This window comes from Crotalus tigris, unplaced genomic scaffold (genome assembly GCF_016545835.1).
Source record: "Crotalus tigris isolate CLP2741 ecotype Arizona unplaced genomic scaffold, ASM1654583v1 scf7180000018716.860359, whole genome shotgun sequence".
Taxonomy (NCBI): domain Eukaryota; kingdom Metazoa; phylum Chordata; class Lepidosauria; order Squamata; family Viperidae; genus Crotalus; species Crotalus tigris.
In genome coordinates, this window is record NW_024097164.1 from 271672 (window position 1) to 297634 (window position 25963).

Sequence of the window (25963 nt, forward strand, 5' to 3'; positions counted from 1 at the left end):
TTTTATTGAGATTCTTTCTATAAGTTGTTACCACTATGTACTGCACTGAAAAGAACAAAGGGGCTATATATATTCTTTTTTCACTGTGTTCAAGGGCAACATATAGTATCAGATATAGTGATTTTTAAATATGACCAGACCAGAATACCTGTTTATTTAAGGAATAATGCAGCAACTAATAAGAATTTTGATTTGAATTACCAATAACAGCTGGTTAAAATTTTTATTCTCTCTCCTTATTTTTTATTGTTCCTCATAATTGGCATTTCTATCATGTATCATTCTGTTCTAATTCTAGTGTCAATAATTCACTCATTGTTTTCTTATCAGAGTACTTAAGAGACACTTAACAGCTTTCTGGCAGTTTCATCAGTCTATTTTTTCCCCAAGCATTTATTTCTGTTTTTTTACTCTTCTCCAGGTCTATGTTAACATTGGCTAGCACAGTTTATTATCAATAGATAGGCAAAATGCCTCCTTTGTAGTTTTCTTCTTTAGGCTCTGTTTTGGGTATAGAAAATAGATTTTGTTTTAATATATAGTGGTGTTATGATATAACAGAAATTAATTTTTGTTAATTCATATTGACATTGTCACTTAATTTCTCTCTTGCTTTATGATCTAATTCCTGTTGTCTTCCTTTAAACTTTCTTAAATGGGACTTGCTCTTGGCATCATAATATAACTTAATGAAGAATAAAATCTAATATAATGTGACTTTTTAACAGACATTTCAGGACAGCTAATTGTATAATTTCTTCACTTTAATATAATACTGTAAACTAGTGAAGGAGGAGGAGTATTTTTATTATAGTCACAGACTAGCATTATAAATAAGCATTAAAAATAAAACGAAATAAAATAAAAAGGACAAGATAATATTTAACAATTGGTGATGGATTGGGCTATCAAAGTCTGCCTGTTTTTGCAGATAGTATAACAAAATTTGGCTACATTGAAAGAGACTACATCAGACAAACCAGTGAGATTAAAATCTATATCTGTAATTCTTTGTAACTGACATGGAAATATTTGTTAAATTTGAATTTCAATTTTGACATTCTTTCACAACGTATACTGTTAAATCTATAATCTACTTATTTTCATGAAAATCAGTCTAATGCAGGGGTGTCAAACTTCCAATGTGTCATGACGTATCGTAACATATCACGACTTTTTTGCCATTGCCGACAATGGGGTGGACACGGTTTCCTTAGAATATATCCGGCCTGTGGGCCGGCAGTTTGACACCCCTGATCTAATGCATGCATTTTTTGCTATTCCCACTATTCACACATTAATTAAGATCAATGGAATTTGTTTCCAAATAAGAGTATGTATAAATTTTACATTTTTGCCTTTGATGGTTACTAGGATTATTATTTTCACTTGTATAATTGAACTGGATAACCATTCAATGATAAGTGCAAAAGTATATATGAAGCCTATACCATGCATGTTTGTTATAGATGGAAGCCTACAGAAGTTTTTTTTTCCAAGATTCCATCTTCCAACCAGCCTTTTTTATGTCCTTAATCTGCCTCCAGTGAGGCAATATTCCAGAACATCATGAGATGATGCTGGAAGAGAGGCAAATAATTCAAAATTATATACAGCCATGTGTGCCAAGATTTAACTTGACCTGACTAGATAGTTTTTCTTCTCCTAGCTGTCATGGTTCCGATAGATGAAACATATCAAAAGAACTTTGAGGCAAAATTCTTCCTTAAAGAACATTTATTCGGGAAACAAAGTTGAACCCAAAAACTAAATTCCCTTCCTCCAGATACAAAGTAACAAAGTACAATTCCCACCCCCAATAAACTGTCATAAAGCACATTCCCCAATTAGCTTAAAGCGCGGGCTTTCTCCTTAGCTCCTCAGCCTGCTAAAATGTTATCAGCTTGTCCATGGGTTCCCACAGCAGCGTTATTATTATTATGGCTAGCTGAGCTTACATCCCAAACCCCCCCCCCCGCTGCACCTGATTTCTAAAAGCAAGAAAAAACATGAGAAAGGAGAAGAGAAAATGGCTGCATTTTCATCAGTTGTCAGAGCGGGAACATCCAATGTTAGCAGCGTTGAAACTAGCATTTCTATCAGCCGTCATACTCCCAGGAAACCAGAAATGAACTGAAATCTTGGAATCAGGATGCTAGTCTCTGTCATGATTTTCCTAAGTGCTTTGAAAAAAAAATGCGCTGCATGCTGTATGGTTTTAGATATGAACATTAATCTATGTTACAAAAATTAATAGGTAGAATAGATCCAAAAGGTTTGCACTTTACCTGTAAATTCTCCTAGGAAGTGTTTTTTCTACTATGGGTTTTATGAATGCATCATTATTATACAATCTAATTTACCACAAGCTCTTATTGTGTCATGCAAGGATGCATACCAGCAAACATCTAAACAACAACTTAGAGTATCTAATGTACAGAGTATCTAATGTACAGAGAACAATGTAATAGATCTGTTGTACTAGACAGCACAATTAATCTAAATATGGTATGGTTATTTATTTATCAAATTACTTGCAGCCCATCTCACAGTTGAGGCAACTCTTAAGAGGATTACATTGAGATAAAACAAACATTCAACTATTATAAATATACAAATGGATTAAAATGACAAAAATTAAAGCAAACTAAAAAACAAGAATTGGGGGGGAAAGTGGAGTGCGTTTTTTGTTAGTGTATCAACCACCTCCAGCAGACAGCTTCTCCTTCAGGAGCCCATGCCAACTGCTGAGCCAGATTTTAAGACCTTTCTTGAAGGCTAAAGGAGAGGGGGCGGATCTTACCTCCTGTTGAAAAGCCAGAAGCCATGGCTGAAAAGATTCTTCTCCTGGATCCCACCAACTGAAATTCCTTGGCTGATAGGATCCACAATAGCCCTTTCTGCCAGCCTAAGTGGGGTAGGCCAATCCTATTGGAAAAGATAGTTCTGCAGATATCCAATGCCATAAAGGGCTTTAAAGATAATAATCAACATCTTGAATTCCACCCAGAAGCAGATAACAACCAGTGCAACTTGCATAACTGTGATGTTAAGGGCCTCCAAAACTGTCCACACTATTGCATTTTGAACCAATTGTAGCTTCCAAATACTATTCAAGGACAACCTCTTGTAGAACATTTTGCAATAATTCAGGCAGGAGATGACAAATGCATGAATGACTGAAGCAGGACTCCACAATTCAGAAGAGGATTCAGTTGCCATACCACAGGAAGCTGTGCAAAGGCTCTCTTAGCCACGAATGCCACCTGCTCTTTGAACAGGAGTCACAAGTCTAGGAGAATCCTGGAGTTGTGCATTGGGTTTGTCTGGGGTGGTATCGCCCCATCCAGAAAAGATGATAAGCTTCTAGTTCACAAAGCTCTTCATATCCTCAATCACTGCATCTTAATAAGTTTCAGTTTATGTATCTCATTGAATTATGTATGCTTTGTTATTACATTTATCTAAATAAAAACATTAGAAAGATAAGCTTCAGATAAAATTTTAAAATGCTGTGTGCTTTCTTTTAAATGTTAAAAGAATGATTTCCTTAAAAATTGCCAAAAAGACTTTTGCAAGATATCTGAAAAGATTTTGTTACAGAATTGATGTTTTGATTACCCATTGGTATATCCGAACATTGTTTCAACTTGAATTAATTTAATGCAGCCAATTTGTACATTCTACTGATAATTGTCAAGACGAAAATAATCAAGTAAATGCAAGTTGCTAAGCCTGAAATTATTTTTCACTTCCAGTGTGCAGCAGTTCCATTCATTCTTTAAATGCAGCCATCAGCTTAAAGCCATTCATTTTGTGACCAAAGTTATAACAGTACTGAAATAATGACTTGTGGCTATTTTTCATACTTAAAACCATTGAAGCATCCTCAGTATGATCAAAATTTGGATGCTTGGCAACTGTCATGTATTTATGATGATTGCGGTGTCCTGGGGTCATGTGATTACTTTTTGTGACCCCCCGACAAGCAAAGTCAATGGAGAAGCCAGATTCAGTTAACAATCAGATTACTAACTTAACCACTGCAGTGATTCAATTATCAACTACGGGCAAATCTCTGGGGCAAATCTTATTTAACAACTGTCTTGCTTAGCAATGGAAATTTGGGGCTCAACTGTAGTCATAAGTCCAGGATTGCCTGTATGCAAGTCTTAAATGACTTGTACGTTCATATAGTGCAAATGGCTGGAACCCTTAAAGCATTTTTCACAGAAGTCAGATTTCAGAGCAAATATAACTATGCTACATTTTTAAAAATGAAAGCAGATAAAAAATATTTATTTTTCAGGTGACCACCTTAGCCCTGCCAAAAAATGCACACGCTCAGATAGCATGGATTCCCTGTCTTCTCAGTCTCCCACAACTGCTGCTCCTACCAGCCCTCAAGACACAGAGAAAAATAATCTTATAACTGACAGTGGCAATCTGTAAGTAACACTTTTTGTTTGAAAACTTAAATGGTATACAAAAAAACTTGTAAAGTACAGATTTCTTGTTGTCTTAAAGTTTTTTGTAAGTAGCAGAAATGTGGAAAGCAATTTTGTTAGCTCCTTTTTAAATGGATCCTCTAATAGAACAGAGTTTAGCTTATTTTTTGGATTTAACTATTAAAAAATGATATTGCAAATTCTTTTAAAACTTTTAATTCAGTTAAAAAAAGGGGACTCATTACATACATTTTAAACATATAAGTAATAACAGTAGCTGAAATTACATTGTGCTATTTTAGAGAATTGTAGTGTATCTTTATTACATAGAGGGGAATCCCTTAAAGTTAGATGTTTTACTTCATAATTCCTCCTCTCTTTAGCAGACCACAGAAGAAATAAGTGTTCTGTGCGTCTGCTCAGTCCAATCCCCCTGTTATTCAGCAAGATATTTAATACCATAAGTGTTTTATTCCTAATTATCACAGCAGGAGACAGCAGCTAGATGGACTTGCTGGTTTTGGAAAACCTAAACAGGATTATTCCTGTTAAATTCATGTAGAATAGACCAGAGTTATGGACTCTGTAAAGTTCTCTCTTCCACCCCCCAAAAAAGGTTAAGATAATCACTTCCATATTGTTGCCAAGAAAGCAATTTGGATATAGCCATGTAATCCCCCGGATTTATATTCCTTTCAATATTTCAACCTGATCCCTAATTAATTCATAGGTTTTCACAGGAATTTTTGTCCCATTAACATTTTGATTATAAATAATTTGTATGTAAGAATTTTGTCATGGTGTTCATATTGTACAAAGTACAGAGAAGCACAATGCATTTTTGTGATTAACATGAAACTTTTAGGAAGAAAAGCATTGCCTGCAGAGCAGTGTTTTTTTTCTTCCCACACCCAGAATATTTAGTCTAAAAATTTACTTGTGTGTGCAATCATTTGAAAAAGAAAAATGGGAATCACAGTGACAGCCAGTGGAATATTGAAGGCTGTGCAGTTGCATAGATTTTTTTCATAGTGCAGCCCAGGGTAAGATTCTATTCTGGGTTAAGATTTACATGAAAAGTACAATTCACTTTGAAAAGGAGTGAACCTTTTACTGCCATTCAGAACACCCAGAAGAAAGCCTGCCTAAGCTGGTTGGTTATTAAAATTTTACATTACAATTATGATAAAGATCTCATCTGATTATGCTTTTAGGCCTTCTAAAAGCATTCTCCTCCTTCTGCCATGTCTATAGTCAGTGTAATTCATACTTGACAAATTTCCTATATAACTTTTTCTCTCATACCATATACAGATTTCAGTTGACATGCGTTCATATCATTCAAATAAGACAGAAGTGAAATTGCATATATTTGATGCAGTACATTATGAGATCTTAATTAAAACATGTAAATATTTTATTCAATAATACTCAGTATATTATTCAACAAATATAATACTCAGTATATTAAATATTTTGGACACTTGAACTTCAATAATATTAATTCAAATTTCAGTATATTGTTAATGTTTGAATTTCAACATGATAAAAATGGGAAGATATTATGATTAAAATTTGAAAGTATAAGTTAATGCACCAAATTAATGACACCAAATATCAAATAATGTTAGAAAAAAATAAAGTGATTAAAAAATCAATGATCTGTACCAGTGTGGCTTAATTCACGTTTCCTGCACTTGAATGGAAAGGGGATCTGTGTACTACAAAGCATGCAAAGGTGCTACAATATATAATATTCTTTAGGGTGTCATTACCACAGAGTTGAAGGGTTATGTAACTCAGCTCAGTGTTGATGAAATTTGAGGAATATATTAAGTTTTTTAAAAACATATATCAATAAAAACAGAATAGTTTGAAAAAAATAATAAATTAGCTGTAAAATTTGTAGAAATCTATATTTGATAGAAGAGATACATGTTTACAGAGTCTTTATATTGCAGAGAATCCATGCCCTATCTTGAAAGAACAGAATTGGTCTGTCTCCAACATGGTGGACAAATGATGGTCTTGCAGGAGGGGCACATTCAACGGGGCACTTTTTGGAAAATTTAAAATGGTTCAGGCTTCTAAAAGGAGAGGGAGTTCTTTCATTTGGCATGTTCTAAACCTGGTAGCACTTTAAAGATCAATACCAGCTCTTAAAATTTTAGTCGATGGTGCAGATCTATATAGTCATCCTAGGATTGTTATATTAGATCACAACCTTATTTTCACATTTTACACTAATTATAACTTTTATATACTTTTCAAGCCTAGTCCCTTGTAGGATCTATCACGGTAATCAAAAAAGGATGTTAGCATGACTAAGCATTAATAAAGTTAAGCTACTAGCTCAAAAAGAATTTGCAGAGGCGCCCAGCTGACACCTTGAATCCAGTGACCACTGAAATGAAGTCAAATTCCCAGACTGTGACCCTGCTGTTTCCAGCAGTGTACAACCCTTTCAAAATGAGGCTGAACCTCAGTCCCTCTGTTCCAGTTTCTTCTTTACCATCAGCACTTCTGTCTTACCGGAGGCGAAAAAACATTTTTTTAAAAAAAATATTATTATATTATCATTAATGGCTCTGTTTTTCCTTTTTTATTTTTATTAATGTTAGTTAATAATTATTGTGCTGAAGCTAGTTTTAGCTACTGTTTTGGTGGGAAGGTAATAGTGTTCTGTAACATCATGTCTTCGGACAGTACTGGCTCAATGGCCTTGAAGTGGAGATGAGCACTACCCCCAATAGTTGGCAATAATTAATAAAAAAAATTTTTTTTGTAAAAGTTATAAAAACTATGTATTATTGTTAAAAGTACATGCTTTAAAACCCCATCCTTGCCCTTTGAAGTATGCCTAAAGTATTTTCCTGTCTTTTTTTTTCATTACTGAAGAGCAGTTTTTTTACTTCTTGATATATGCTCTTTCCCTGATTAAGTTGAAATAAGATATGAAGATTTGAAAAATCAGTAATCAGTAGTTTGTTATGATAAATAAATGCATAACTAGGAGAATAAATAATTATATTTTTATTTTTCTAACAAAATTTAAATGCTTAACTTTTTCAGACTTCTTAGAAAGAATACCCAATAATAATATACATCAACTTTATATTAATTTTAGACTTATTTTTATTATTTCTTGGTCTTATAATGTTTTATCATCTATACTATTTTTGGGCTAGTTGGTGTCTGTTTATCTGCCCTTCTGTCTGTCTGTAATCTGTCCATCCACCCAGCCAACACTATGCTTAAATATATTAAGAAACAGGCATGAAATATTGTTATGTTAATATATCTAGAAGTTATCAACAACATGCTATTGCAGTGTAGACTGATCATGCTGTAGATATGTGAATATTTTTATTCTTGTATGTAATGGACCTTATCTGTCTTCATTTCCTCTTGGAATCAAAATAAATAGCCACATCCCTTAAAATATATATAATCCAATTATTACCTAAGTAATATTGATTAAAGTCTTCCCAGAAAATTTATTATCTTCCTGTTTCTGTTTTTATTTAACAGCATATGCTCCCATTCAATGAAAAATAACTTTACATGCAAGAAACATTTGCATCTTTGTTCCTTTATTCAGTTTTAATAGAAGTGTGGAATTGTATATTTCTTGTAAATAAAGAAAGGTTATGCTATTCTATGGAACAAAATGGACTTGCACAAAAGTTGGTGTAAATTCTTTCCTTGGCCTTTGTCTTCTACTTTCCTTGCTCACTGATTCCTGAGATAAAGGAATTCTGTTTAGCAGTGTTACCTTGGCAACAAGTCAAATAATATCCAATAAACTTTCTTTTCTAGTATTTAGTTCCTGAATATCAGTTAAGATGTCTAATTGTCAAATTTCCAAGTTGTCCTTCTAGAAATGGAATTATACCTTACAATAATTTCTCCTTGTCAAAAAAATGACCAGCAAATAATCTTTCTTCTTTAATAGTTTTTCACATTCATCCTTAATTACTATTTTTTCATACAAGCTACCATATTGCTATTCAATATTTATCTAACTGTAATAGTTATCTTTCATGAATTACCATTTCATAAGCCAAATACAGAAACTTAATCTACTTTTTTATTGCTATATCTCAATCTTCTATTTTAAAAGGGTAGGGGGTGTTTTTTCTAATAAACATTTGAGAGCAGACTGTTCACAAAAAAATTCTATGTTTTCTTTTTTTTTTCGAAAAAGGTTTTTCTCTATCTTATTGTTAACTGTGTATATTTCATAAGAAATAAAATAAAAATAAAAAAGAATAAAAATAATTAAATAAAATAAAAAGCTGAGTGCACAGCTTGCCATCTTGACTTTTCCCTGAACTTCTCATATTTACCTGGAAGCATACTTTTCTCACTAGCCTAACAAGGTTGATTTTTTCCTAAAGCAAAAGAGAAACCAAAGCTAAAAGATGTTTGATGTATGTTTAAGAAGACATATTATAATGACCGGTCAATAATTTCATTGATTTTATAGATCTCAGAACTAACTTGGGATTGGATTAAAATTACTGATTATTCTCATAAAATTATTTCAGATCCAGTGAGGTTCATTCATCAATGGTTTCCTGGATAAATCTAAAATCAACTACAGCACAAAGTCCAGTCACAACAAACCTATCATTTTTATTTCCGTCCTCTACTACAGAAACTGACAGACCAGTTGGAAGGTAATATTGGAATATTAATTTATTTTCATTGTAATTTATCTCTTATTACATAACAGAAACAGGATTGTTCTTTTCTATTATAACAATTAGCGTAGACATAATTGTTCTTTTATAGTTAAATTGTTTACTGTCATAATATGTTCCCATTCATGATACAAAGCAGAATATTCAAACTAGGGGGAGGAAGGCATAGACATTAAGGACAAAGTTCAATTCTGGTCACATTAAATGAAATTTTCTCTGTCTCTCAGGATACAGTAATATATTTAAGACTATAATTCACTTGTAATTTCCCAGCCAGTCCATTGAAAAGCTCTCTGATCAGTCATATCTTAGTAAAAAAAATATGAAGTCAGGCTCCATAGTATGCAGGACTGAGCTAGGAGGGTGAGAATACTGAATTGTATTCCAGTCTCATTTGAGTATGGGAAATTAAGATAATGGAATATTTTACAATCCTTGGAAAAGAAATTGTTCTTTCTTATAGATAAAATAAGGAAGCCTCACGTAGCTATTTTTTTTATCCAGGAAAGACAATGACATCAAATAAATGTTACCAAATATTGCTAAGGAATTAAAAATGCTGCATTTCAAATTCCATAGTTGGAATGAAAGATATTTGATTTTGAGATAATTGAATAATATAACATGAGACGTCTTCATTATTCCTTCATTAGTGAGCTTCAGTTTTCATTTAATGATGGTAATTAGGACTGGAATTTCCAATACTAAGTGATGGGATTGCAAACTGAGGTATCATATGACCATGCTGCTTAGTGACAGCAGTTATGGCAGTCCTCAGTTACCATTATTAAGCAAGGACTGCACAGATCATTAAGTGAATACAACTTCTGACTTCAAGCCAGCTTCCCCATTGACTTTGTTTGTGGGTGGCTGTCTGGGAAGGTTGCAAATAATGATTTCATGACCATAGGATATTGCAATGTTGTAATCAAGAGGTGGGTGCCCAGATTGTGATCACATGACCCTCGGAATACTGCACCAGCTGGAACCTTAATGCTGTTGCGAGTTGGAACAGTGGTTGTTAAGTGAACACCACCTGTACTGACTTCATATATTTAAACTTTCCTTTTGCAAGTACTAGGATTTTTTCGTATTCATATAAATATGACAGTTATAATTTTAAGACAAAATTATTACAATGATTTTCAGTTTCTTCATGTTTAACAGCCAAAATACCATGAGTATATCCTAATCAGTCTTTAGTGCCATTTTGTTTTTTAGCTACCAATGTTATAAAAAATGCCAAAACAACTATGCCAACTAAAATGTAAAAATAATTTTAGTGATCTTCAGTAAACAGGCTCCTGCTACTTTGTAATTGCTTCAGGAAAAGCTAATTATGGGCAAATCCATGAATGAATAATGGTGAAAAATATGCATACCATGAGTGAAGCCTCCCAAAACATTAATCCTCTTCTGAATAAAAATTTTAACACTACCATCAATTGAGACAGCAGCATTCCATGATTCAAATGGCACTTGAAACAAACATGACTATTGATTATCAGACAGAAAATGCACTGCTAATTTCAGCAGAGCAAGAAATGCATTCATAGGTAGATGAAGTCTGTGAACCATAGATTTCTTCTTGGTCTAATCTTGTATCTTCTGCATTAACTGCTGATTATTGTTTTTCTACATAAATACACAGAGACATTGAAACTTTTCTTATATGACTAAAATCAATATTTCCTTTTATTGTCATATAAAATTGAGGACCTGTAAATAATTGTGCAACCTTTTTTTCAATATTGTCAATAGAAAAGCCAGGGCAGTATATCCATGTGAAGCAGAGCATAGTTCTGAACTGTCTTTTCAAACTGGGGCAGTTTTTGAAGATGGTAAGTAGTTATCACTTTTATAATCCTACAAATAAGCCTATCTTTTAGAAAGCTGACATGTAATATCATATAGTCTCCCTAAATGGTGTCTGGAACAATACATGCAGCATCCATTGTAAGCATATGTTTTCCTGAGCCAATGTCTGATGAAGCTGGAAAAAAAATCGCATTAAGACAATCTGTGCATAGTTTGGGTTTAATCTTATTTGAACATTTAATGGAACACAAGGAATATTTTATACAACTTATGGATCAAAGTAGAACTGAGAGATACAAAGAATTTAATTGGAGATCCATATTAGCCATGGTTTTACCTCTTACTCTGTACTACACTGTAGAAATACAGTGTAAAGATGCAGTTTTTCTATTTACATTTCCTTTCAACCTACTGCAGATTTTCCTAATCTAGCCTTCTTGATCCCTAGATTTCCAATCAATAGACACACTAAAATGGAAATTCTGAGAGCTTCTGAAGCAGCAAATCTGTAGGATAGGAGTTTGGGGAAGGCTTAGTGAAACTTGGTAGAAATGAACTACATATTTGAACAAGCAATAGCACATTAAAAAGATCAATATTCATTCAATAAAAAGAACTACTTCTTATACTTTTAATAATATGTCAGAACTGAGTAAGAACTAGGTTTGGAAAGTTTGGGCTCGTTGCTGCTGAGCTCATATTACATAGACTATAATGGAGAAATTCAGGGTACGAATGTAGTCATGTTGAATGTTAGAAACCAGATCAAAGAAAATCTCTGTTGGCCCTTTGATGGGGATGAGGTCAAGAAACAGAATTCTTGGATTTCAGGAATGCTCATTATATTGTAAGATAGAGTAATGGAAAATGGAAAGCCATATTATTCTGAACTAAATCAAGGAGTTTATTTGAAATCAAATAAATCTAGGAATTATTTGGAGTTTCTTTCTCATACTTTCCACGTTTTCAGAGTTGAGTTGCTATTTCTTTTCCCTTAATGGTTAATTACTCTCTTCCCAGTTTCCAAAGTCACTTCTACATTTGCTCATTGACAGTCTTATAGTTCTAATATTTCCTATCAATTCCAAGTTACCTCTTGTTGTGATAAATACATGTTCACTTAGGATTCTTTTTATACAACATTGACTTATGCCCCACTCTTTTATAGAATGAAAGGAAGATCTTGAATTTGAGTATGGCACCAAAACAGGATACTCTTTTCAACTCTGACCACTTTTCAAAATAATTGTTTTCCTTTGTTAATCCTACTCAAAACAAGAAAGCAGGTATTAACTGTAAAGTGGTTTTCTGGCACTATGAAAAGGAATATATTGATTATTGCACAATATTAAGCAAGAAGGAGTAGATTGTCCCAAAGGTGCTTTTTCAAAAGCCAAATGGACTTTTTTGTTTTTCCTTGAAGATGTTTCACTTCTCATCCAAGAAGCTTCTTCAGTTCTGGCTGAATGGTGGAGAATGGAAGGATATATGTTCCTTATAGGCATCTAGTCATTAGCCCTCTTTGAGTACTAAAATAGACACTGAGAATCTCCATAGACAAGGAGTGGGTTGATGATAGTAATATAAAAGAGCTTTAGGTCAATCTAAAGTAATATAATTTATATAGCTGCTGTAGCTTTGTTGGGGTAAAGATTTGGTTTCCTTTCACAAATACAGAAAGTCTATTATGATGTATATATACTGTCGAAGAATGCTTGTACAGGGCTATAAGTGCTAAAGAAAGCACAGTGTACTTGTTTTTTGATCTAGTTTCACTATCAAGAGTTTTGGATTCCAAGATATGGTTAGTTAGTTGGTTTAACCATCATTTCAATAACATTTGTGGGGCTGTCTCCAGTTATTTCTTGCCATGTCCCACACACTAATAGAGGAGACATGATCCAGGTTCCCTTCTTGAAACAGTATAATCTGATGGAACCCACAGGAATGCCTCCTCCATTATGGTACCTATACTGTGGAACAGTCTTTCCCCTGAGATTGACTAGTTTTGACCTTGTTAGTCTTTAGGAAGGCCTTGAAAACCTAAATGGCCCTTCAGACAGTGGATCCAGGATGTTGATATCCTGTAAGGTATGAAATAACTGGTGTCCCCCATCTGAATGTGTTACACTTGTGACTTGTTGGTTGTTTTACAGGATTTACTATAACTTGTTTATCTTGTTTATTTTTATATGTGTGTGTATTTGTGTGCATGTATGAGAGAAAGAGAGAGACAGAGAAAGAGATTGGCAGCTGTAGAAATCTTTTAAATCAATAAATCAATTAAAATAAAATAGCATTTCATCTAAGTTTAAAGTCAGCTTATGATTCTAAGTCCTGAGCTGACTTAGCACTTATCCCAGAAGCAATAAGGATGTGTCATACAAGATTTTTATTTTGGAAGTTGCAAGAATGCAAAGCATTTCACAGGAGAAGACAACATCCAGGATGAATTGATCTACTAACCACAAGCAGCAATTCTTCTTTTAATTCTGATGTTCATCTATTGTCTTAAAGCAGTGGTGACGAACCTATGGCATGTGTGCCAGAGGCGGCACCCAGAGCCCTCTCTGTGGGCATGCACACCGTTGCCCCAGCAGAGTTCGCCAGAGTAGCGAGCACATGGCATTTGGAAGCGACAGGGCAGGAAGTGAGCGAGCAAGCAGCATTGGCACCACGGGGATGCCACCTCACCCAGTCTGCCGTGACTACTGCAGCCACGCCCACCCAATGCCCCCCCTGAGGGCACCACAATGCTGATGCAGTCCTGGCACTTTGCGATAAATAAGTGGGTTTTGGGTTGCAGTTTGGGCACTCGGTCTCTAAAAGGTTCGCCATCACTGTCTTAAAGGCAGCATTTGCAACTTACATCATTCAGCTAGCAACTGAAGAAGGTGCTTCTGTGACAGAGGGCAATTATATATTTTGATACATTTTTTCAAAGAAGTTGCAGGCCTTCTTTATACTTGTCCTCTGCCAGAAAAGATAGCAGTTGGCTCAAATACACGAGAAAGCTAACACTTCTATATCTGTAGATTTATCTCCCTTTTTGGCAGTTGTTAACTGGTGGATAGCAGCAGAAACAGTAGTGAATTACACAACTGTTCACATGCCTCTTTTTTTAAAAAAGTAAATTCCTGAATGCAAGCTATAGCACATTGATAACTTTTTAATGAGAAAAAAGGCAGGGTAGTAGCAAGCATGAAGGGAAGAAAACTTCTGGGAACTTATCGGTTGTGCTTTCTGGTAAATAATATTTTGTGACTAACCATACTCTCCTAACATTTGTTACATTATGTCAGTGCCCAAAGTATTATCTCAAAATCGCTTTGTGCTCCAAGTGGATGCCTATTCTGAGGTAATAGCTTTTCCCATTCCTTACTGAGTTCATGGGTTGCTGTATGCTGAGTTAGATGAAGTCCCATGATGATATGATGGTTTTGGCTAGGGAAATGATGGAAACATGAGGCTAGTTTTGTTTTTCTTCTGGTGGTCTCAGATTTTCTGTAACATTGGCCATTTTAAAAAGTATCTACTATCATTTATCTCCTAGGAAATTGTTTTGAGTCAGTCTCTCCTTTTATCTCCAAATATGGTCCCTGACTTCCTACTGGGCATTATTCTTTTACCTCAAAAATAGAAATAAGAAAAGTTTCTCATGAACTTAATTTTTTCATCATCTTAAGACTTGGCAAAGTATTTACATTTTTTTAAACAAGTTAAGGCGGATTTAAAAACTTGGAAATGATCTGTTTTTTCTGCATGAACAGAGAAAAGGGAGCAGAGAAAAAAACAAGCATATATAAAACAGAAATATACATCTACCCTGTGCTTGAAATAAGTGGAGTTCATTTAGTCATTTTGCCACACACTGTATTATTTTTGCTTACAGTAGATTAAAAAATAGGTTTTTCTATTATTATTATTCCTTCTTCTGTTCTCTTTTGTTCTTAGTCTGTTTACCATTAAGAAAACTGGGATGTTATAGTTGTATCTTGTCAAAAATTACCTTATAGACAGATTGCGTCTGAATCAAAAGTAATAAAAGAGGAATTAAATGTTTATTTAATTGCTTCAAAGACTTCTCTTAAAAGCAAGTTTAGTTTAAAGGTGTGGTTTCTTGGCATGTGAGTTGAAACTCCTGTAGTCAAATCTATGTACAAAATTGTTGTTGAAACATGTGGTTCACAAAGCAGGAATTTAACAGAATGCTTTCAGGCATGTCAGACCTCATGTCTCTTCCTCAAAAGAAGAAAGGGAAATGCATTTAAGGCTCTATTTAAATTCTCCATTTGGAAAAAGGGAGTTTGCATCCTTGTGATTGTTTCCACATCATTAAAATTATACCAAAATCCTTCAGCCTTTGGATTCAAGCTACTTCAGCGATGCCTTCAGGAATAGATGACTGTCACAAATGAGATTCAGAAGCAAAGAGACTTTCCAAATGTCACGTGAAGTTTTTATGCAAGACCTTAATAGCATAGGATAAGCTATGTTATGTTTCCCTCTATTACCAAAACTACATTGCTGAATAAAAGAAAGCTTGTGCTTCACAGATTTCCAAAGACTATTTTTTGAGCCTTTTGAGAGTCAGCTTGGTAAGATTTAGCACATGCTTGGCATCAGGATTTCTTTTAATACAATGGTTTAATTTATCCCTTGTCCACATGGCTTGGTTTTTGTCTGGCAATTACTTAAGACAGAGATAGATTGTATCACTGCAGCCTTATCTTGCTCAACTTCTTGGAAAGCCAAAAGTAGGAAATAGCTTCTTTCCTATGTTTTGAGACAATTTTGAAAACTTTACCTACTTATTTATTATTTATTAAATTTATATTCCATACATCTCACTGTTGCACTGACTCTGGATGGCTTACAAAGTGTAAGGACCTACCTCAGCTAAGCTTCCCAAGAAAGCAGAACTCTTGAAACATGCATTGTTTCAAAAGGAACGTTTATTAGCGGCTAGTTGCAGTAGGGGATCAAGGCAGAATCTGAGAGAAAAACCCGCGAAGCAATATATTAAAAGCAACATTCAATACTCCTCCCCGCAGAATCTCAGTGTTCGTTTGAATCCCAGCCATTTCACAGGTGGCATCATGTTTTGGTAACTGGTCTTTTCAAAAACTGGTCTTTTCAGCGGGCTTTTCAAGGTCTTTCTCACTTTCAATTTCTCCTGGCTCCAAGTGCAAACTGTCCCTTAGATAAGGGAGAGACATTCCATTCTGCAGACAGTGCAAAGCAATCTCAAAAGCTCCCCCTTCCCAACAGAATGGCAGGCCACAAAGAAAGGCTACAGAAAAAGGGAAAGTAGGCATACGGTTCATTTCTTTGGGGACCTGAAACAAAGTGATAAAAAAGTTTAAAAAGTACAAAAATTAAGATTAAATAATAAGCTAAAAACCAAGAGGACAGATGATGGGGGGGGGGGGAAATGGGGATCTTTTCTTTACCCTGTCAACCAGTCCCGGTACAGAGCGCCTGTGTCAGAGCCCCAGGTCAATAGGCAGAGCCAGATTTTAAAGCTGCTCTGGAAGGCCAGCAGTGTAGAGGCCAATCTCAACTCCCAGCAGGAGAATATTCCAGAGTGCTCTTCTCCTGGACCCCTCCAAACAAAGTTCATTGGCAGACAGGATTCGGAGTGGGATTCTTTCACTGAAGCGAGTGTCACAGCCAATCACACTGAAGTGAGTCGGCTCTTCAGATAGCCTGGATCCATGCCATGCGTATTTTTACCTACTAATGCATATTGTTTTCTGGTTCTGTTTTTCCCTTAAATCTCAAAGCTTTTACCTCTCCTTAACAGTGTAACATTTTTCAAGACATTCTATTTTTCAAGGGACAGTATAATATATGCTAATCTATCACTTTATCAGCCCCAACATGGAGTATTTATTTTTTTCTGTTGAATATATTATTCAAACCATTCACTCTTTGGCTTCAATAAGGTCACCTTTCTTGTCTCAATTGTGAGAGGATTGGACAGCTTTGCTTCAAATTGATCTGCTTATTTTCAGTTCTACAGAGACATCATGGTACTTTATATCCAGTTAAATATATCGGGGGTAAATCCTCTTTGAAGGTTGCATCTTTGATATATCTTTCCATCTTCAAGACTTCTTTGTCATCTAATCTTGAAAAAGTGTTTTATTTGTTAGGGGTGCCTGTTGCCTTTTATACTGATGGGCTTGCTTTTTTCTGACAATATTTGGGTTTGCTTACCAGTATCACGGAAACACAATATAATCAAAGCATTTCTCTAAATGGATAAAATCTATTGTGTTTTAGGTGATAAGACAAACATGCTTCTGTGAGTATAAAAGGACACTTTATAAAAGCAACAGTTTGTTTCTAGTATTTTTTTATTGATACCACAGAGTCAGTTCAGACAATCACTCTGTCTTAAGTATGCTGCTCTTTCTTCTGTTCTTGTGTAATATGAACACCTTGTGCTGACCAGAGAGTTTACTGTCATCCAAATATATTTTTTAACTGGTGTTCTTCTTTTAGCCATGCATGCATATAGCCTACCTAAGTTTACCATTTGCAAGTGTTTATGCTAATAGATACTTCGATTTCATGTTGCTTCAGTACTCAAGCAAATGAGATGAACGTGGGATGACACTTTGTATATCTACATGTGATATTTTTTTTTTTACCAAAATATCACTTCCAGAAGGTTCTGAATAAAGACTCTGGGCAGAAAAATATGTGAATGCACAATGATTAATTAAAATAGCACAATTACAAGACTTATTCTTTCTCCTTCACAAATCTGTAGATACAAATCATTGATTAACTATACAGCTAAAAATTCGACTCTTGGGTATATTATCCATAATAAATACCGATCACCAAGAGAAAGTAGTAAAATTTTAATAACCAAGCTTTCATTGGGACCACCCAACATCGTCAGGGTTTAAAAGCAGATGTTAGTGAGAAGACGTTTATAGGATATTGACAGCCTTCATCCGGCTTCTGGAACGTGTCACTGGACCCAGCTGTTCGTGCGGAGCCTTGAATAACTCGCATGGGGAAGTACTACGCATTGACGCATGCGAGTTATTCAAGGCTCTGCACGAACAGCTGGGTCCGGTGACACGTTCCAGAAGCTGGATGAAGGCTGTCAATATCCTATAAAAGGCTTCTCATTAACGTCTGCGTTTAAACCCTGACGATGTTGGATGATCCCAATGAAAGCTTGGTTATTAAAATTTTACTACTTTCTCTTGGTGATCGGTATTTATTATACAAATCATTGTATCTACATGTATGTTATTCTAAGTTATTTTTCCCCTGAACAGAATTGAATCAGTTATGGAAAAGATCCTTTCAGTAATTCTCATTCAGTATAAATTGTGTGGAATGTCAATAGAATGGCTTTTTTATATATATTGTGAAGGAAAAACCAAGAAGAACATGCTATAGTTTCTCTTACCTGGTCTGAATCTTCGGACATTTTCTTCATACTATGAAAGGAATCAAACCGGAAGGGCAAGATAAAACATTGACTTTTAAAGTATTTTTAAAGAACTACTGCATCCTTTTTGAGACGAGAAATACTTTTAAAACCAAGCCCTTAATGTTTTAGACAACTGTTGCTCATAGGAGTCCACAGTTTTATTCCTATCTGTGAAGTTGTGGATATTACAGTCTTAATGGGTGAAGTTAACAAATAAACTTTATTAGTTATTGGTCAGCCAAAAACAAACAAAAAGCACCTGAAGGCAGGACAAGAAGCAATGGGTGGAAACTAATCAAGGAGAAAAGCAACCTAGAACTACGGAGAAACTTCCTGACAGTGAGAACAATTAATCAGTGGAACAACCTGCCTCCAGAAGCAGTAAATGCTCCAACACTGGAAGTTTTTAAGAAGAGACTGGACAGCCATTTGTCCGAAATGGTGTAGGGTTTCCTGCCTGAGCAGGGGGTTGGACTAGATGACCTCCAAGGTCCCTTCCAACTTTACTATTATTATTATTATTAAAAAACACAGTTTCCAAAACAGTAAGTAAAAACCAAAGTAAAACCCAATAATTAAACTAGTGTGGACAAAAACATTTTGTCAATGTAAAAAAATATACCCACATTTGTAGCAATAAAATCATATTAATTGGATAGTAAGGGTTATATATAAGAAAGATCTGGTAATCTGGATAGCTAACCAGATGGAGAGTTAGTATCTGCAGTTGGGCATCTTCATAATGGAAGCATTACGGCAAAACAGGAGTCAGGAGTTCCTTCACCACAGGGGCAAAGTCTTTGTTCAGATGGGATACCCTGCAATTTCCCCCAGGAATAGCTGTTGGGAGAACGTTAACTTTGCCTAAGTTCAGCTCTTTGAACTTGGATTATGTGATTTGGCATCTTGAAAAAAGGTGAATGACTATCTAAGAACACATCTTTGGGTATGGCAGTGAGGTCTGATTGGGCTTCCTAATCCTGGACATGTTGTTTAAAAGCTGCCCCTAAGTGCTCGTATACCATCTTCAAGATTGCATTAAGTGAAAGAGCATAGCACTTCAATTTCTCACGCAGTGTTCTACCCCAGGATTAAATAAAGTCAACATTTAAAGTCAGAAGTAGCAAGCTCATGAGTAAAGAAATCGACTTAACAAATAACAGAGGACAAATATCCAAATATAAGTTTCAGTGTTGATCCCACCAGCCTCATGAACAAAGCCACATTTGGAGCACATTTTGGGACTTGAAATTTGTTATTTAAGAATTTAGATTGCACCCTTTAAAAGAGTGGAGAAGCCATATGGTCCCAGTTAGGTTCTTAACAAAAGCTGGGCCTGCACATTGGCTGAAAATACTTTTCACCACTAGAACACTAGATATGAATATTGCATTGCTTGTATAATGCAAGACTTGTCTGCATTTTGGAAGACATAATCCACATGTGCCCTGCATTTATTGATAGCATGACATACTATCAGTAAAAATGTGTTACCAAGCAAGTATTTTAGAGTGCTTAGATTAGAACATACTAGCAAATCTTAGGTTCAAGCTATCAAATCTAAGTCAAATCACAGTATCCAAATTTAATGTCCTTCCAATAACTTTCCTGAGGGGAAATTACACGATATCTGAGTTTTTTGCATAATGATGTTTAAATGCTTATGCACTATAATGTGCAGCTAAGCACGTAAAGCTTTAGATCATTTTGTGTCTGAGATAACAGCACTGCATCATTTGCATATAGGAGAACTGCAGTGTTTATATCACTCAGTTTTGGAGGACGATTAGCTAGATTATTTATCTTGGCCACAAGAGGACTCAGACATAGCCTGAATACTAGTGAAGCCAAGATACATCTTTGCCTCTACTGACAAAAAATTCCTTAGTGGCAGGAATAAAAATAAAATGGCTCCAGAAATGAATATGTTTTTAATGATTTCAAGTGTAGTAAGTAGAATATTTTACTATCAAAGAGAATTGTTAATTAAGCTGTGATATTTACCAAATCTGTAAAAACATTTCTATTTGTCCTTCAACAGTCCTTGAGAAAAGGACTGCGTCTTTTCCTGATGCCTCTCTGCCCATGTACTTAGAATTCATTCAGATACCACAAAACCAGTTAATATGTATCACTAAGCTTCCATATGTTTTAATAAGCCTTTAAATGAAGAATTGAGAGAATGTTGCATCTTTTCTATTGCTCTACCAATAACTTAAAATATCGAAGTGACACTGCATCCATTAAATTGACATACTGTCAATAACAGCCACTTGATATAACCATTAAATTAGTGACTGACATAAACCACCATATCCATAAAGTAAAATTCTCTCCCCTCCACTTTTTCCTTCATATATTAGTCTCTTTTTAATTTCTCCCGTATTTATTCTCCCTCCCTTAACATATTTTTTAGGGGAAAATCTTGACCGGAATCAGGATAGTATCTTCATTGTCTTTTAGTTGGTTAGCTGTTATTATTGTTCAGGAGGATTAGATTGAGGGCAGGACTTGGGATCAAAGAAACAAATAAAATGGCAGAATTTAGATAACGCCACTATTCAGAATTGGTGCAATTTCTATGTCTTTTTAGTTTTAATCAAAACCTCTCATCATCAGATGCATTTTTAATTTATTTTAACATACATTCCATGTAAAGATTCATTTTATGATTTTTCAAACATATGATATAATGTATGTGTCATTATATTAAAGAAAAATTATTCTTTATTTATTCAGCATTAGCATTTGAAAATAACATCAAAGAAGAGAGCCCCAAAACAAATCAGTTACTTTTCTTTAAGTAGCTACAAGTCAATCTGCTACCACTATATACCACTATAGCTTATTCTTGTTATATTTTATTCTGAAAAGAGAATCTGTTCCACTTTGCAAAGTGGAAGAAAAAAGTGCTCAATAGCTTCCTGTGAGACATTTCATTTATAATTCATTTTTGCTGGGTATTTAAAGTGCTTGAACTGTTGCCTTTTTCAAGTCTTTTAATAACTTAGCTTTAATATCTTAAATATAACTGGAAAAATTGAGTCATGCTCCAAATCTCTCTCAGACATGCAGTGAATACTTCAGAAGCAAAATTGTCCAATTGCAATCATTAGATTTTTCAACTAATATAGTGTAAGTGCTCCAAAATCAAAGTATTCTAAAATATTTTGTGCTGCAACAGTATTGTGTTTTATCAGGCGCACTCATTTTTATCTTATCATTTAGATCTGTAAGATCAGAAAATACTATCGATTCTGAATATTTCTGTTGTTTTAAAGTTATAAAGAATCTGGTATCACTGTTTTGGACTAATACATTTTATTAAAATGCATAAGCTTTCATGAGTTGTAGCTCACTTCATCAGAATGACTGGATAGACAGATGTAGGATTTAAATTGGGGTAAAACCCTGATGAGGAAAAAGATTGAGGTTATGGCATGTAAAACAGATTACAAATTAATAATTGTAATGTGTTTAAAACCCATTGTGTTTATTGAAATGTTCTGAGACTGCCAAAAACTTTAGATATATGTAAATTCAGCAGTTTCTTGCTAAGGGATGGACTTAATCCTGCTTTTCTAAAACAGTATCTGATACTACTTTGGCCCCATTTGGAGTCCTGATGTGAAACTTCTGTTCATTAATTCTTTGAAGAAAATTTGTCCAGTTTGTTCTACATAAAATCTAGAAGGTACATTGCAGATGATGGAATATATCACATAAGACAGTGTTTCTCAACCTTGACAATTTTAAGGCATGTGGACTTCAACTCCCAGAATTCCACAGCCAGCATTGCTGGCTGTGGAATTCTGGGAGTTGAAGTCCACATGCCTTAAAATTGTCAAGGTTGAGAAATACTGACATAAGATGAGGAGCATGTGTAGATTCCTTTAATCTTACACACGTATTAGTTTGGTGATGGGGTTGCTGGTGTAGACCAGGTAACAAATAGATGTCTGGGATTGTGGCGCTGTCTTCTTCCATGTTTGTTCTGAGAATCTGCTTCAGGTTCAGTATGCATCTGATAAAATGAGCTGAATATTATAAAAGCATATGCCTTTTAATAAAATAAACTGTTAGTTGGAAAAAATTAATTTCTTCCTCTTAATTTTTTGTCACCAAAGACTTATATGATTCTCCTCCTATGGAATTTTAACCATATGTCTCTATCCCTCACTATACCTTTGTGATTAATTAGTGTTCCTGGAAAATGGAGATTCAAAAGATTGATTTTAATTTGCTTATATGAAATGTTGGTTGAACAATTCTAGAAAAGTTTTATAAATTATGAATTAATCCAAATAACATACATTTTTTTCTTCTCTTTTTCTGTGTTGTTCAGTGCATCTTTCACGAGAACCTGGCTGGTTAGAAGGAACTCTAAATGGGAAGAGAGGACTCATTCCGCAAAACTATGTCCAGTTTCTTTAGTTTTCTTCTGAATGCTTGGAAGATGTACATGGTATCCATGGCTATAGACAGATAGACATTGTATATTGCTTTTCTAGGCCTCAGAAACTTTTAATCAGTAAAAATTTAAGATTAATATCTTAATCTGTATAAAGATTTAACTGCAGTTGCATGTAATTTTATATGTAGAAGGGAGACAGAGAAGGAAATTTAATTTTATAAATAATACTTTGTAAAGATTTAGAGTTGTATGTATGTTTGCATGTATGTGTTTGTAAGAACTTGAATCAAAAAGCCATTTAAATTGTTAAGTCAAATACCAGTTAAAAAAGATCATAAAACTGTTTAATCTGCTTTTGTATTTTAAATGTGAAGGGTATAAAACTTTGGAAAGTGGACTCAAATAACTTCTTTGCAAATATTACAAACCAAAACTGTTGGGAAATATCCATATGGCCAATTCGTTGCGAAGGTTGTAGTTGATCTAAAAAAGCCAAGTTCTTCAAGCTGAGCACAAGTCCAGATGACTTCAGGAATGCAGCCATATAACTTACTTAGCAGCAGCATGGAAATGGTTTGCTGTTGCCTTATGGGGTTTTCTTTTTTATTTCTGCTGTAATCTCCAATCCAATCTTTAAGGACTCCATCTGAGTACTAACCAGACTGAATCCAACGTATTAATTTGGAATGCCCCTTAGTTTGAAAATGAATACATCAGATGGAAAAAAGGATGATTTAAAATCTACAGAAGGAATGAATCAGATGTAATTTTCAAATGTCCAAAGTATAAAAATAAATTATTCAAATTATGTAGTTTCACTTAAATGTGTGTATACATTGAATGCAAAAGCTTAGGCAACACTGCATGTTTTGGTTAATAACTACCATGTTTCCCCGAAAATAAGATGCAGCCTTTTTTTTTTTTTTTTGGCACCAAAAGACGCATTAGGGCTTATTTTCAGGGAAACACAGTATCAGAGAAATCAGCCCGGCCGGGCGCCCCCCCCGGTGCATGCACAATGGTGTCCAGCTCCAGCCTGCCAGCCCCTTTCACAACGTAGGTAAGTCCAAGCATGGAGGCAGGGGGGAGCAGGTGATCCAGACACACAGTTCGGCTGTCTGGCTTGCGGGAGGCTCATGCGGCGGCGTGAGCAGCAGGAGGAAGCAGAAGTACAGGGGGAAACAGAAAACCTGGACAACCTGTGCAGCCGTCTGGATCACAGGAGGCGCGTGGGGCGGCAAAGGCAGAGGCAAATGGGAAAAGACAAGCGATGACACACCACACAACCATCTGCCCAGTGCAGCCGCAGACAAGCCAACAGATGGAGGGACAGAGTGGGTGACATGTCGGGATCATCTGCCTCCCCCCATCCTGCTGTTTCCGCCTTCTGGTGCTGCCTCATGAGCCTCTCGTGAGCCAAGCAGCCATGCAACGCATCCAAATTGCCTCTGCCTCTGCACTTGGACTTACCTGTGCCCCATGGGCAGCGGCTGCTGCCAGACACTTTCAGCCCCACCTGCTTGGTGCCTCCTGTGGTAGCCATACTCATCCCCCAGGCTTATTTTTGGGGTAGGGCTTATATTAGTCCCACCCTAAAAAATCAGGCTAGGATTTATTTTCTGGGTGGGTCTTATTTTCAGGGAAACATGGTATGTGGACAAAAGTTGATATTTCTACAGGATACAAAGTTAAGTAAGCATTTTACTGAAAATTTAAATGCATGCTTACTATATATGCATCTGTTTACTAATTCAAAGACAATGAAAATTGGTTATGGTAAGTGCAGAAGTTTGGATGTTCTTTCATCAGTTAGTCAGTCAGTCAGTCACCTCTTCAACAAGAAAATGATTTCCAAGTGTAGACAACTACAAATTTTTCTCTTTGTGTCCTTCAAACTTATATTACCTTCCTTGTAGAATTCTTGTAGCTCAGAAATTTCCTTAGCATTTCAGTAATTTCAGTTTCTTTTATGACTAGACATTATCTTCTAGATTATGTTGATGGGGAGTTGAAAGTTCTGCCTTCAGTATTCACCATTTTATTATTCTATGTAATCAACTACACACAAATAATACGTGTGCATTTAAATTTACAGACCTATTCATGTATAACTTTGTACCCTGCAGAGATTTGAGTCAGGTTCTCTTCACTAAGGATTCATTAAAATATAATTTAACCAGGGTTGCCAATTTTTTTATGATTAAAATGAAAAATGAACTGAAATTAAGGACTTTCTTTTCATGTTCAACCAAGAAGTGTTTAAGGATATAATGTAAAGGAACTGAATGGATGGTGACCACTTAATTCTTTTTCATATAGCTGTTTGTCATGAATCTTCTCTTACCAGATTTTCCAAACAGAAGATGAAAAATACAGATTAACTGTATCTTTCTATAATAATGTAGTTTTTATTACCCCCTAGCTAGTTTGGGCTTTTTAATAGTAATACATGGAAAATATTATAATATATTGTTCACTGTAATATACATTTCCACATTTTAGGTAATGATATCACTTAAACGTACCACTTTTTAAAGAAAGATAGTTGGAAGTAATTGGATTTTGAGGACAGGAAATAGAAACAGTGGAAATATTAATTTTAAGTTCTTGAATAATGGTTTCTACCAATGTGTAAATCGACTGATCTTACATTGCATGATCAGTAAATTTTTGGTGATTTTCAGCCATAGCTGCACTGTTCAGTGGGGAAATGCTGGTTCTGACATAGTGAGAGAAAAAATTATTTGGTGGCTGATTTGTGAAATGCTACATTCAATGAACTAAGCAGCACTTTTCAACATTTTGTTTGCTTAAATTATTTCAGAATTGACTTCTACTATATCTTTCCATCTGTATAATGCATAGATGGAACCTAATCTATTACAAATTGGAGTGTGCCTTTCCCTAGGCATATGTACACATAACTTTGTGCAGCTTTGTAAACCAAGGCTTGACCACAACATAGTTGATGGCAAAATGCTTATTAAGAAAATAATGATATTTTTTCCCCAGATAGAGTGGATCACTATCTTCTTTGGAACTATGGGCATCAGCACACTAAGACTGCTTATGCTATAAACATGATCTGGAGCAAGTACAACAGCCGTATATTTTT

The 25963-nt window shown here is 35.0% G+C and overlaps 1 protein-coding gene and 1 long non-coding RNA gene across 3 annotated transcripts in view; one reads left to right on the top strand and one right to left on the bottom strand.

The window, feature by feature from the left end:
* Positions 1 to 25029, top strand: part of ARHGAP10 (Rho GTPase activating protein 10) — a 114571-nt gene extending 89542 nt beyond the window's left edge. For both annotated transcript variants that reach the window (XM_039355656.1, XM_039355658.1), the window contains 4 exons: positions 4310 to 4448; positions 8999 to 9130; positions 10916 to 10995; positions 22780 to 25029. In XM_039355656.1, coding sequence (XP_039211590.1) covers positions 4310 to 4448; positions 8999 to 9130; positions 10916 to 10995; positions 22780 to 22868 — 440 coding nt within the window. In that variant the 3' untranslated portion in view covers positions 22869 to 25029. The remainder of the gene's footprint in view (positions 1 to 4309; positions 4449 to 8998; positions 9131 to 10915; positions 10996 to 22779) is intronic.
* LOC120313590 lies at positions 11004 to 22873 on the bottom strand. The gene is made up of 3 exons (XR_005558184.1): positions 22748 to 22873; positions 18411 to 18441; positions 11004 to 16311 (listed from the first exon to the last, which is right to left on the bottom strand). It is a non-coding gene; the product is annotated as an uncharacterized LOC120313590 (long non-coding RNA).
* Positions 25030 to 25963: the final 934 nt, after the last annotated feature.